This window comes from Oryza glaberrima, chromosome 9 (genome assembly GCF_000147395.1).
Source record: "Oryza glaberrima chromosome 9, OglaRS2, whole genome shotgun sequence".
NCBI lineage: Eukaryota > Viridiplantae > Streptophyta > Magnoliopsida > Poales > Poaceae > Oryza > Oryza glaberrima.
In genome coordinates, this window is record NC_068334.1 from 20,574,624 (window position 1) to 20,588,409 (window position 13,786).

At 37.8% G+C, this 13,786-nt stretch overlaps 1 protein-coding gene across 2 annotated transcripts; it reads left to right on the forward strand.

The window, feature by feature from the left end:
- The first annotated feature begins 7,540 nt into the window (after positions 1 to 7,540).
- On the forward strand, positions 7,541 to 12,882 carry LOC127784607 (26S rRNA (cytosine-C(5))-methyltransferase NOP2B-like). Of its 2 annotated transcripts, none has more exons than XM_052311943.1 (17): positions 7,541 to 8,017; positions 8,179 to 8,351; positions 8,430 to 8,493; positions 8,758 to 8,891; positions 9,050 to 9,133; positions 9,269 to 9,343; positions 9,427 to 9,498; positions 9,593 to 9,666; positions 9,929 to 9,981; positions 10,099 to 10,208; positions 10,554 to 10,622; positions 10,704 to 10,778; positions 11,284 to 11,376; positions 11,455 to 11,534; positions 11,609 to 11,708; positions 11,881 to 12,332; positions 12,423 to 12,882. In XM_052311943.1, the coding sequence occupies exons 1-17, from the start codon at positions 7,636 to 7,638 to the stop codon at positions 12,457 to 12,459; spliced, it is 2,127 nt and encodes a 708-aa protein (XP_052167903.1). In that variant the 5' UTR covers positions 7,541 to 7,635; the 3' UTR covers positions 12,460 to 12,882. The 2 variants fall into 2 exon arrangements, with proteins under 2 accessions (XP_052167903.1, XP_052167904.1); XM_052311944.1 differs by having other exon boundaries at positions 8,188 to 8,351.
- The last annotated feature ends 904 nt before the right edge of the window (positions 12,883 to 13,786 follow it).

Here is a 13,786-nt window from a genome sequence, read left to right on the forward strand (position 1 = left end):
CAGCTGACCGATCCATCAAAACCTTTTTCCTTGAAATTCAGATGTGAGCCAAATTCAGAAATATATGCTCATAATCGCATACTAGTTGCTTGATCAGAGATACTAATCATAATCAAACTTCTACGTTGATCAGAGATACTGATGAAGCTTCTACGTTGATCAGAGATAGTACCAATGAAGCTTCTTCCTGGCCAAGAATTTGCTTTGGGAATAGATTAGTGAATCTGTTTCGGTAAGATGAAGATTTCTATTGGAAATTAAACTGCAGGAAATCACTGTACGTCACGCTGCAACGGAGAAGGAAGAGATATATGATGTACTACCTCAGTTCAGACAAAAACAGAAGGTAGCAATCCAGGCTATCTAGCGTTAGTTTATATGCTTTCAATTACGAAAGCAGATGACAACAGAATATCAAAATTAATTTGGAAGCCCAGTGGAACCTGCAACTTAGAGATAATAACTAATGCGTCCTGAGACTATCATGGGGTTGACGTATGAGTGCCCGGTTGTTAAATGGCACTCCCATTCCTAATAACCAATGACAGAAAACTATTGACAGATAATCTAGATAATGTTTGTTCAGATCTAGCTACAGGCTTAGCCGCCTTTGATACTTAATATGTTCGTTATGCTGCGTTTATTTTCTGAAGGGTTTGGTCTGAACTCTGATCCAGTCATCAGCAAAAACTACTTTGATTCAGTCATCAGCAAAAACTGTGTTATAGTAACTTACAAGTAGGAAGGAAGCTGCAGATGTTGCTTTCGCCTTGCACAGAAATACAGGGTAATGAAGCAACGAGAAAAAAAGGATATACTATCAGAGTTCATGATCCTACAACAGCATCATTCACATTCACTGATTCACAAACCTTAGTTCATTGCCCGCACAACCACTTCTCTATGATTTTATATTAGAGCGCCTACATGCAATTTGCCACACAGTGTAACATTCATTCTCTCAGGCAATTCACAACTTCCATTGAGCTGAATTAGGGGAAACCCCTCCCATTTCCATTCATCACAGAAATGTTAAAAACAAATCATCCCCAGAAACAAGTTGATGCCATCTCATCACAGGTTTCCAGTAGTACCAAAAGTAAGGAGTTTTTTTTTAAGATAATATAATAACATTCCGGCCTTTGCTCAACGAGTTACAGCCAATTATTATGAAGTCCACACATAAACAAATTTAGCACACACTAACATGATATAAAGAAAACACAAACTAAAAGACACCAACACAAGATAAAAGAACCCTGAATTACTGAATTCTATTTGAGAATCTCTATCCGAAGTTGGCAAAAAGGTGCATAATCAATGACTCAAGTTTACAACATGCATCATTTATTAGCTTGATATCATTGTCATGTCTTTGTAGTTGAGCCCAATCCCAAAACCAATATGTTACCCTAAAAAGTACCTGCAAATAAGATTTTGACAGTGTTTTCTCAAAAACCATATCATTTCTACTAAACCAAAAGGCCCAATATACAGCGGAAGCCCCTACAAAAATAAGTTTCTTAACATTTTTATTAACACCCACCAGACAATTCCCAAACATATGAGAAACACTATGTGGTGGGTATAATCCAAATGGGAATTGAATTGATCTCCAAATAAATCTAGAAAAATGACAATCCAAGAAAAGATGATAAATTGTTTCATTTTTTATACAAAAACAACATCTCAAAATACCATTCCAATTCCTCTTAGCCAAATTATATTTTGTTAACCCATTTCCTTTAAAGTGATACCACATAAAAATTTTAATCTTAAGGGGTATTTTAAGCTTCCAAATGATCTTATTCCTCTCTATGTACTCATTATTAATTAAGGCTAAATACATTGATCTAACAGAAAAATGACCATTTTGATGAAAGTTCTATCTAAATATATCATTCTCCTCAGTTAAATTAATATGCACAATTGAAGCACACAAATTATGCCACTTGACCAAATTTTGACCAACTAAAGCTCTCCTGAAAGAAAAATTAAGCGGAACAGAACCCATGACATAGGTGCGATTGAAGAACTTTTCCTTCTAACTATAGAATACAACGATGGGTATTTGTCCTTTAAAGAAAAATTTCCTAACAACTTATCCTCCTAGAACCTGACTAGCTCACCATTATTAATTATCCATGAACCCATACATAGAAATGAACTCTTAAACTTCATCAGGCCAGACCAAAAATGGGAATCCCCTTATTTTCTTTCGACGTAGGTTATTGATTTACTACTAAGATATTTCCTATTCAATAAGTCTTGCCACACACCTTGTTCATTTATTAATTTAAACAACCATTTGCTAAATAAACACTGTTTTTGTATTTCTAAATTATGAACACCAAGTCCACCCTGATCTTTTGGCTGACATATAATATCCCATCTTGTCAGTCTATATCTCTCTTCTTAGAGAGAATCCCTTATATGCCACTCAAAATTGGCTTCTCCCTTATATGCCACTACTTCAATTTTTTCCACCCCTTTATGCCACTCCCACCACTATAGTGTTAGTTGACTGTTAGTCAAAGATTAGTTTTTTTTCGTAAATGACCAATATGCCCTCTCAACTAAAAAATGTGTAAACTTCAAAAAATCATAACTAATTTATTTTAAATCCTTTTTTAGTGAACAAAATTTTGTCAGAACCAGCGAAAAATGCTCTTTATATTAAAAATATTGTTGGAAAACTGCATGTTTCATGCTTACATTGAAAATTTATTTGTGATGGTAATGGCTAAAATTGCATGTGATGCATAAAAAATCAATTTTCATATGTTGTATCTAGTAGCTATATTAGTACTAAAATACCTATTATTGGTTGTATACTAATTCTCAAGGGCAAATGCGTCTTTTTACAATGATGTTAATGGTCAACTGATGGTAATGGCTTAAAAGGGAGGAGAAACTTGAACCGGTGGCATAAAAGGGAGAAGCCAATTTAAAGTGGCATATAAGGGAGCCGGTTAATTTAGAGTGGCATATAAGTGATTCTCTCTTCTTTTTATGTTCATCACCTTGCCAAAATAAACGGAATATATAATAATCAATTTTTGAAGAACTCCTTTAAGAATCTCAAAAACGATATCATAAACATAAGTAGACTTGATAACACAGAATTAATCAAAACAAATCTCCCTCCAACAGATATATGTTTACCTTTCCAACTACTGAGTTTTTTTTTCTCAATTCTTTGCTCAATTGTTAACCAATCATTATTACTAAGCTTTCTATAATACATAGGGATACCAAGATATCTAACAGAAAAGTCTCCTATCTTACATCCAAAAATATTTGAATATTACTCATAACATTTGTTTGCCTGACAAAAAAAAATAATTCACTCTTGTGAAAATTTATCTTTAGGACAGATAATTTTTCAAAAGCAGTTAATAACAACTTCATATTCTTCGCTTTCTCTAAATCATGCTCAAGAAAAAAAATAGTATCATCAGCATATTGAAAAATAGATAAACCATCGTCCACCAAATGTGTGACAACTCCAAAAATCTGACTATCAGCTTTTGCTCTCTAATTAATATAGCTAACATATCAACAACTATATAAAAGAACTGGAGATAATAGGTCCCCTTGCCTTAAACCCTTATAAGCTTGAAAATTTACTCTCACTTGATCATTTACTTTAATACCAACATGTCCCCCTTGAATGAAAGAAGCAATCCAATCACACCATTTTTGCGAAAAAAACCCTTCATTCTCAAAGTTTGTTGAACAAAAGACCACTTCACTTTATCATAGGCTTCTCAAAATCAATTTAACGATTACACCATTCATTTTTTTTTCATGTAATTCATGAATTGTTTCATGGAGGATAACAACTCCTTCCATAATTTTTCTCCCAGATATAAATGTTGTTTGTGTAGGACTAATAACTTTCTGAGCTACTCCAAAAATTATATTTGTAGCAACTTTAGTACAAATTTTAAAACTGACATTAAGTAAACAAATTGGCCTATATTGTTGAATCTTAATAGCCTCTTTGCACTTAGGCAGTAAAATAATAGTATGAAAGTTGAGTGAATAAAGATTTAGACTTCCACTATGAAAATACTCAAATAAATCTACCAAATTAGATTTGATAATATTCCAGAACACTTGATAAAACTCAGCAGGAAATCCATCTGGACCCGGAGATTTATTATGTTCCATTTGAAAAATTGCATCTTTAATTTCCTTTTCCGTAAATTCATCTACTAAAGCATTATTTTCTAATTGAGATACTTAGGGATATCACTTATCTGGCTTTCAATCAAAGTTCAAGAGGAAGCTTCAGGAGGACCCAAAAGACCTTTATAATAAGTAGTAATATGCGCATTTAAATTCGCATCACCACCTATAACCTAGTCCCATCCTGTAATTGAAAAAATTATTGTTTTCCTATGCTTCCCATTTGCAACCAAATAAAAATACTTGGTATTAGAGTCACCTTTGAAAATATCTTAGTCTTCGTTGATACCATTTAATTTTCTCTTCTCTAAGTAAACAAACTAACCTATTTCTTCAAAAATAAATCTAGTATCAATCTCATCCTGACTCAACAGAATTAATTTAGCTTTTTTATCTAACAAATCTAATTTTTCCAGCAAGACCATACTTTCCTTTTTGTTGGTACCACTAGTTTGTTTAGCCATCCTCTTAAAATCTATTGTAATCTATGAATTTTTACCTACCAATGCTCTAAAGTAGTATTTCCATCAATAAGATTTGACCAGATTTTCTTAACCATATCTACAAAACCATCTCTTAATAATCAACCTAACTCAAACTTAAAGTTTCGATGACTATTACAAACATAAGATGAATTTATATTTAGGAGTAAAGGAGCATGATCTAAAATGTCTATGTTTATAGCAAATATCGAGGAGAGTGAAATTTTTTGTTTCCACTATATGAACATTAGCACTCTATCTAATTTTTTATAAGTTGGCACTGGTTAAACCAACAGAAATAAAACCTTCAAGCCTCATAGAGCATCTACCACTAACGTGACAGCATGGTCACTAGCATTTTAATAATTCAACAAGAACAAACACGCCACAATTTGTGTAGAAATAAAGCTACTCTCACAGAATTTCCAAATTAAGACACAACAGAAAAACAAAACACTGTAAATTATATTGTAGAAGGTTACCAGCCGAACTCCCATCATCTAAAGCGTTCAATGTGTGCAGTCTATCCAAATCTATTATTGGAGACTCCATTTAGTTTTTTTTGGTTAGATTTTTTACATCGTAACCCAGAATGAAATCGTAACCCAGAATGAAATAAGAGGATGTATTAATCAGAACAATAGGATCTCATGGTATAATAATTTTAAAACACATAAAATGCATTGAATTTTTACCTTAATCAATTTCAAGCAGTCCAGGATATACTCTAATTTTAAAAAGTATTCTTGCAACACAAATGATCCAAGAACCTCAACACAAAAATCACTGCATGTGCTACAAAGACGAGCACCATTATTTTCTGAAATCTACATTGTAGTGTGCAATACGCCCAAAGATGACTCTTGAAAAGGTATGAAGGAGAATATGGTCTCCTTCTGACTTACCATCAGCTTGAAAATTGTAGCATATGTCCAGTATATACTTTAAATATGTGTATACTGTAAGTAGACCCAACTAAAGGAAGCCCTCAAACCATATATTCGACGATGAAATCTTATTGCATTAAGTCTTTGAAGGCATTGCCATAAATGCATAAGTGATAAAAATCTGTGTACCGTGGAGAAAAAAACATGTCAGTTAAAATCCCAAGACGGCATGTTCTACCGCCACTATTCCTCCTCTCAAGTTTCTTGGTTACATCAGGATCAAGATCCGGAACTAAACCACTGTGATTACGCTGCCGCCACCACCGCCGCCGCTGGGTTGCTGGCAAGTAGGGGGCCTCTAGTCCGTGCACGCGCCGGCTACTTAGGTCGTGCGCGCCTCCCCGCCTAGGCACCTAGCCCCCACGGGCCACGGCTCTCGCACACCGCGCGCTACTAGCGCTAATGATCATACTTAATGTTAATACTAGTACTTACCATCATATTTTAAAAGAAATATATTAAAAATTAGTTAAAAGATTGAAATTGGTAGTTGAAAGGTTTAAAAATTTGAGTTGAATATTTATAACTTTGAATTGAAAGATGTAGATTTGAGTTGAAAGTTTTCAAATTTTAGGTTGAAAGTTTCAAATCCCGACTTAAAGGTTTTTAAATTTTAAGTTCGTAGTTTCAATTTTTGACTTCAAAGTTTAAAATTTGACTTGAAAGTTTTTAAAAATTGAATTGAAGGTTTCAAATTTGAATTATAGTAAATCAAATTTTATTGAAAATATCTTCTAATAGAAATATTGATGACTTTTTATATTTCCCAAATCAACATGAATTTTAAAAAATATGAACCAAAAAAAAGATATGCCGGCTAAACACATGCATGCATGCGTGTGTGACGCCGATGCATGTGTAGGTGTGGGACCAATGCATGCATGCATATGTTGCAAGGTGGGACAGGTGCATGTATGAGTGCACGCTACTTGCTAGTGCGCATGCGCTAATTAGCATTCCTGTGCGAGGGCTAATTCGCGCGAGCTGGCGGCGCGCGCTGACGGCTCGCGTTTCAGGCCCAGAAGGCCCACGCTGGTGCGCACGTTGGTTTTTTTTTCTCTTTTTTTCACTTTTTTCGATTACTTTTTTATTTTTTTCACTTTCTTTTTTTCCTTGATTTTTTCACTTTTTTAATCTTGCAACAACACGTGTTTTTCAAATATTGTGTTGAAAGATTTCAAATCTTAACTTAAAATTTTCAAATTTGGACTTGAAAGTTTTCAAATCTTGAGTTAAAAATTTTCGAATCTCAAGTTGAAAGTTTTCAAATTTTTTAAATCTGAACTTGAAAGTTTTCGAATCTCGAGTTGATAATTTTCAAAATTTTCAAATCCGAACTTGAAAGTTTTCAAATCTCGAGTTGAAAGTTTTCAAATCTCGAGTTGAAAATTTTCAAATCTCAAGTTGAAAGTTTTCAAAATTTTTAAATCCCGACTTGAAAGTTTTCGAATCCCAATTCTCGAGTTGAAAGTTTTCAAATCTGAGTTGAAAGTTTTCAAAATTTGACTTTAAAATTTTAAACTTAAATCGAAAGTTTTTAAATCTAACTTAAAAAATTTTCATTCTGTTAATAAAAAAATCTTTAGAATCTTTTTTAATTAATATTATTAGTGTTAAGTATTAACTAATAATATATTAATAATATATGTACGAGGAGAGGTGCTCGCTAGCGGCGCACGCGCTAGCTAGAGCCCCCTCATTCCTGGGCAAGTAGCAGATGCGAACTCGCGAACTCTCCACTGCTTCGCTCGTCGGGCCGCAGGAGAGGAGAGAAGAGGCAATTCTGCGGCCCAAGGCCCAGTTAGCGAATCAGACTGCGCGAAGCTGGGATAGGCCGGTCCGGCCCGGCCCATAAGGAAGGCGAGGTCGTTCTCGCGGAGGCCCAGCGTTAAAACGGGGAGGGTCTCTCTCCTCTCCTCGCTTCTCGCGGCTAGGGTTTTAGGTTTTTTTTTCCCCTTCTCCTCCCCATTCGCCGGCAAGTCTCCGCTCCCACGCGGCGACGGTCTCCTCCCATGGCGAAGAAGGGCGCGCCACGCAGGCAGCAGCCGGCGCCGGCGGCGCGGCAACTGGCCGTGGCGAAGAAGGGGAAGGCCCCCCCGAAGGCGGCGAAGAGGGCGCCGAAGAAGAAGCAGGAGCTGCTCGAGTCGTCCTCCGACGACTCCGAGCTGGAGCAGCAGCAGGAGCGGCTCCAGGAGTTGGAGGAGGATGAGTCAGGGTCGGACCTCGACGCCCCCTCGGACTCCGGCGCCGAGGAGCTCTCCGACTCCGACGACGCCTCCTTGGAGGGAGGAGACAGCGGCGACGAGGAGGAGGACGATGACGAGGAAGAGGAGGAAGACGACGACGACCCCCTCGCTGACGACTTCCTCGCTGGAAGTAGTGACGACGAAAGTGGTAACGCACGGATTACTAATGAATTGATTTAGCTTGAATGAATAGTGAAGTGTGCTTTTCCCATTAAGTCAATTCTATGGTAGAATTCACGCGAGATTGTATAATAATCGAGAATTGGGATGCGATGCTGGATTGTACTATCTATTGATCCACTATGTTAGGTTTTGTAGCTGATGGAGACGACTCCGGAGTGGATTCAGATGAGTCTGACGACCTTGAGGCCAAGTCGCGAGCAATTGATGAAGCGAAAGGGAAGGCAGAAGAAGAGGCTGAGGAGGAACTCAAACTCAATATTAGATCAGAATCTGATGAGTTCCGATTGCCTACAAAGGAGGTTGATTCTTTTGCCTTCTGTTTTGATCCTTGCCGTGTTTAGTTTTAGTCGCCTCTGAAGGTTTCATATAATCTGCAGGAGTTGGAGGAAGAGGCACTTAGACCACCAAACCTGCCACATCTTAAAAGGAGGATATCAGAAAGTGCGTTCATCTATATATTTTCTATTACCTAAGTTCATGAATTTTTTAGATAAAACAGAGGAGCCTCATTTGGGATTTGACACAATATTAGCAAGCTAACGAGATCTAGCTGTTTGCTGGTGTAAACTCTGAGGGCAAATTCAAACTTATTATTATGGCCATCTGCATTGTGATAGAAGTGGTGCATACACACCGTAGGAACGATTTTCTGTTAAGCACTGCACTTTCTAACTTTCCTTTCTATCCATTGGTCTTACCCTCTAGTTGTCCGGGTACTCTCAAACTTTAGTAAGCTAAGGCAAAAAGATGTGCCGCGAAAGGATTATGTCGATCAACTCAAGACTGATGTAATGTCATACTATGGATACAATGATTTTCTTGTTGAAGCATTTATTGAGGTGAGCTTGATCTGCTTATTTCCTTCTGTTAAACTGTGTTTTTCTCCAACTGCATCATCAGATTGTAATTAGAAATTGCTGTCTGACATGCTTATGGAAACTGTGGTCATTGTTTACCTGCCATCCTAGTTAACATTATAAATGTTTTTACTGCGCAGATGTTCCCAGCTGTTGAGCTTCTTGAGCTACTGGAATCTTTTGAGAAAAGACCACCTGAGTGCTTGCGGACGAATACATTGAAGGTAACTAACTATATTTCAGATCAATCTCCTGATATGTATGTATGTGGTGACATGGAATGCGTGCATCTTGCTTCATTCTTTTCTTTGCTTGCTTAAGATTATCTTTCTTACCTGTTTTGTTTGTGATGTTTGCAGACCCGGAGAAGGGATCTTGCTGCTGCTCTTATACCAAGAGGATTTAATCTGGATCCGATAGGGAAGTGGTCAAAGGTATGCTTTGTTTCAATCTTTCTCCTTTACTCAAGCAAAGTCCAGAATCTCAAAGCAAACTCTCCTTGTATTGAAAATGGCAGGTTGGTCTGGTTGTATATGACTCCACCATTTCAGCTGGTGCCACTGTTGAATATATGGCTGGGCATTATATGGTACCTTCTTATCCCCTATCTTTCCTATCTTGGTATGCAGATTATTTCATTTTTCCTCCTTCCATTAACATTGGCATTTAAAATGTGACTACAGAAACAAGGTGCAAGTTCTTTCTTGCCTGTGATGGCTCTTGCTCCTCAGGAGAAGGAGCGAATTGTTGATATGGCGTAAGATGTTTTCCTTTCTCTCATACACTTATGGCAATTGTTCATTTATTTCATGACTTCAAAGTTAACATGTGATCCTTTTTTTTTTGTGATGAACACGTGATTCGAATATCCCATGCATGTAACCTAGTCATGCTATCCTGACATAACACTTCTCTGCTTCGAAATTTGATGTTAATATTTGATTGAATTATTCATTTTGAACTTGTGAAATTCATGTCCTCATCTCTCATCAGAAACTGAGTGTTTATCTTGGTTCCAGGGCTGCCCCAGGTGGCAAGACTACATATATTGGAGCTCTTATGAAGAATACTGGTCAGTGTGCTTTGCCTGTTTTTAGTACATTTTGTTCCTGCAGGAGTAAGATTGTTTTGTGCATTCTCCTGGCAATTGAATTGCAAACATACTGTTTTCTTCATCTGTCATGCACAGGAATAATTTATGCAAATGAGTTCAGTGAGAAAAGGTTGCATGGACTTTTGGGCAACATACATCGCATGGGTGTTACCAATACCATAGTTTGTAATTACGATGGTAAAGAGGTGAGTAAACCGTATAAATACTGTTAACATGGTGCTAATAGTTGTGTTTCATGGACTATCTGATGGCCAAAACATAATCAACTAACTACATGCATTAAGAAAGAATATTGATTTGTGGTGTTTTGCAAGTATAATCTAACAATTGTAGTATATTGATTTGTACAATATGTTGACAGAAATGAATACATGTTCATAAGTACCGTTTCTATATTCTCTTGCTAAGTTTTGGTCCATTTTAATCGTGCAGAAAATAAATGTCAAGTCCTGATTTTTTTTTTTGCTTGAATTGGGCGTAGAATATTCTCATTGGAAATCTATATTGTGATAACATACTTTTCATTTCAGCTACCCAAAGTTCTTGGGATGAATTCGGTTGACAGAGTTCTTTTGGATGCACCCTGCACAGGCACAGGGGTAAGCATCATCTACTTCATTTAAGATCCTGGTCCCAATATATTCTCTTTTATTTAACAGATGTTTACTTTTTCTATATAGACCATTTGGAAGGACCCACAAATTAAAATGTCGAAGGGCATTGAGGACATCAGAGACTGCGCTTTTGTACAAAAGGTGCATTCTTGTATTGCTAGGTCTTCTTTAAATCAAACCTGCCCTACAGTTTTACACAATTCTTAATGCAACCCTTCTGTCCTTAAGGAAAAGAACTGCATTCCACGTGCGTTATTTCAATTTGATTCTTAACCAAGTAACTTGCTCAAAACATTACCCGTCCACCCTCATGTTCTTGAGTTGGTTTCAAGAGTCATTTCAAAGCAATTTATATTGCGCGTTTCAGTTGTGCTCTTACATGGAAATAACATATGAACCCCAGAGTTGCTATGTTCTATTTGCTGAATATTTATGGGTTTTGTTTGCTTATCCTTTATTTGTTAGGCTATGTGATTGTGTTCAATTATTATTTGGTGCCATATTTTTTGTTTGTTAGGCTTTGTAATAATTTAGTGCATTCTGCTCAATCTTTCTGGGTTGTCTGCCTAACCTCTATGCTCTATATTTGTTTGTATGCATATCATATACCACTATTTAACAATCTAACTGATGAATTGTTCTACAGCAACTCCTGTTAGCAGCTATTGATTTGGTTGATGCCAACTCCAAAACTGGCGGTTACATTGTTTACTCAACCTGTTCGTTGATGATTCCCGAGGTAAGTTCATTGGCCTTGTGAGTTGCCATAGCTCAATGATATTCAAATTAGTTCCTTGAACCTCTTTTCATCTTGCAGAATGAGGCAGTTATCGATTATGCCCTTAAAAAGCGAAGCGTAAAGCTTGTGCCTTGTGGATTAGATTTTGGGCGTCCAGGGTACTGTAAATCTGTCTCCCCTCATGAAGAATGTGTTGCATTTTTTCTTATATTGTTTTATGTTTATCCTACAGATTCATCCGGTTCCGAGAGCATCGATTCCATACTTCTTTAGATAAAACAAGGAGGTTTTATCCTCATGTGAATAACATGGATGGATTTTTTGTTGCAAAGGTAACACCAATGCTATCCTTCAGGGTGAAATATAAATATATTATTTGCAAATAGTTTGATCCTGTGCTTATTCCATTTATTAGGATGTGTGAATGTACTCTATGATGAACAGTTTAATTTTCTTTGCTTGATATAGACATAACATCTGATTATGGCACTTGCTTTCATACAGCTGAAAAAGTTGAGCAATACAATCCCAGTGACATCCGAGTCACCTAAAGTGCCTGGAGAAGCAATTGAGAAGACTGATCCTAGCACCGACGATCTTCAAGAACAGCCCGTTCAGTCAAAAAAACACAAAGATGTGAAGAAGATGAATGAAGAGACAACCATCCTTGATGGGGTGACTGAGGACAAACAACAGACACATGATAGGACTGAAAAGACGCTCAAGAACCATAAGAAGGGTGAGAAGAAACGGAATGGCCCTGACAGTGGTAAAACAAAGGGAGATGAAAAAGAAACACACAACGAACAAGAAGAGCCTACGAGTGAAAAAAAGCAGCCTGTGTCTGCTAAAATTAAAAAAACTGTTCCCAAGAGAACATCAGCAACCAAAGAAAAGAAGCCGGATACTGACCAAGGAGGGAAGAGGAAAAGGAACTGGATGGTTAGGCGAGAATGGTGAGAGTACAATGCTCTTTTTTTCTTTCATGCCTGTATTTGATTGTTTTCTTTGCTTTATCCTAATATGGTGTGATTATCTTACAACAGGGAAGCTTATAAGAAGTCGAGGAGTAAAAAGGTATGAAAAGCACGGGTGAAGGAACTCTAGCTGTAGACAAATTATTGCAGTGAAATTTGATAACCCCATGCGGGAAGATGTTTAAAAGGAGCAACAAAACTCTAGCCGTAGACAAACTGCAGTGAAATTTGATAACCCACATACGGGGAAGATGTTCAAGAAGAGCAACAAAACACAGTTTTGCCGTTGGTTAAGTTCGTGGTGAAGGAAATTTTTTTGTTGTACTAGAAGTGATCGTGTGTAATTTTACCCCCTTTTTCCGTCTTGGTTTAATGTATCAATAACTTATTTTGTCACGACGCTAACGCAAACTCTCAGAGATGAGTGTTATGAACTTACGAGGGGAGAGAGATGTGATTTACTTCAACGATCATGTTGCCTTCGCGTGCTGATTGAACAGTATAGTGTAATGGTGGTATATTGTGCTTTCGTGGCTTTGCTCGGGCCCCCCCTGGTTGCGCTGCTTCAACGTTGTGCTGTGCCCTTGTGGCGGGTTTGCAGTGTGCTGCACATTGTAGATTCAACTTCAAGTCACCAGGTGTTCAACTGTTCATCGCTCGTCAGCCAAACATATGCCATTCGCATAGGATCTCATCAGTATTCACTTCAAGTAACCGACGGCAGCAGATAACAATCATAAATTCAGGAATAGAAATGTGGATGCACGGATACACATGGAGAGAAGAAATTCAGGATAAGAAATGTAGTTGCACGGATACGGCCCAGGGTTCTTCTCCCTCCTCGCTGCGCATGCGCAATCGCCTGCAAAATTAAAGGATCGAAACTTTCGATGCGTGATTTTGTGCTGAGAAGCAAAGGCTACCAGTACATACAGTCTACAGTTGTTCAACCGAAGTACAAGTATTTCAGGATCTGATGACCATGTCTGAAACTGAAAATCACAACAAAAAATTGACCGCGCGAGTTCTGGGCCGGCCGAAAACGGAAACGCAGAATCCATTGATCGCGAGGATCAACATTTTCGCCACTACGCCCATCAGGTTTAATTCGTTTCCGTCTCCGTTTACCTTTGAGTTTGGCACTCTTATCCGATTCGGAATAGTTCTTGACTTCTTTTTCTCCCAGATTTAAGAACCCCGGTTTTGATCGCGTCTGATCAACTGAGCGCTCGATCGAAGGGGTCTTTTCATCGAGGATGATGTCTCAGAAGTGGGCGGCAGCGAAGGCGAAGGCGCTACAAGACCTGGAAACGCGATTCATCCAGCAGACGGCAACGATCCTCAGCTGCTACGACGACCTCCTACCCGAGCACATCAGGCTGGATCTCCAGGAGCAACACTGCAACGACCACAAGGTTCCCGACGATCTCTGG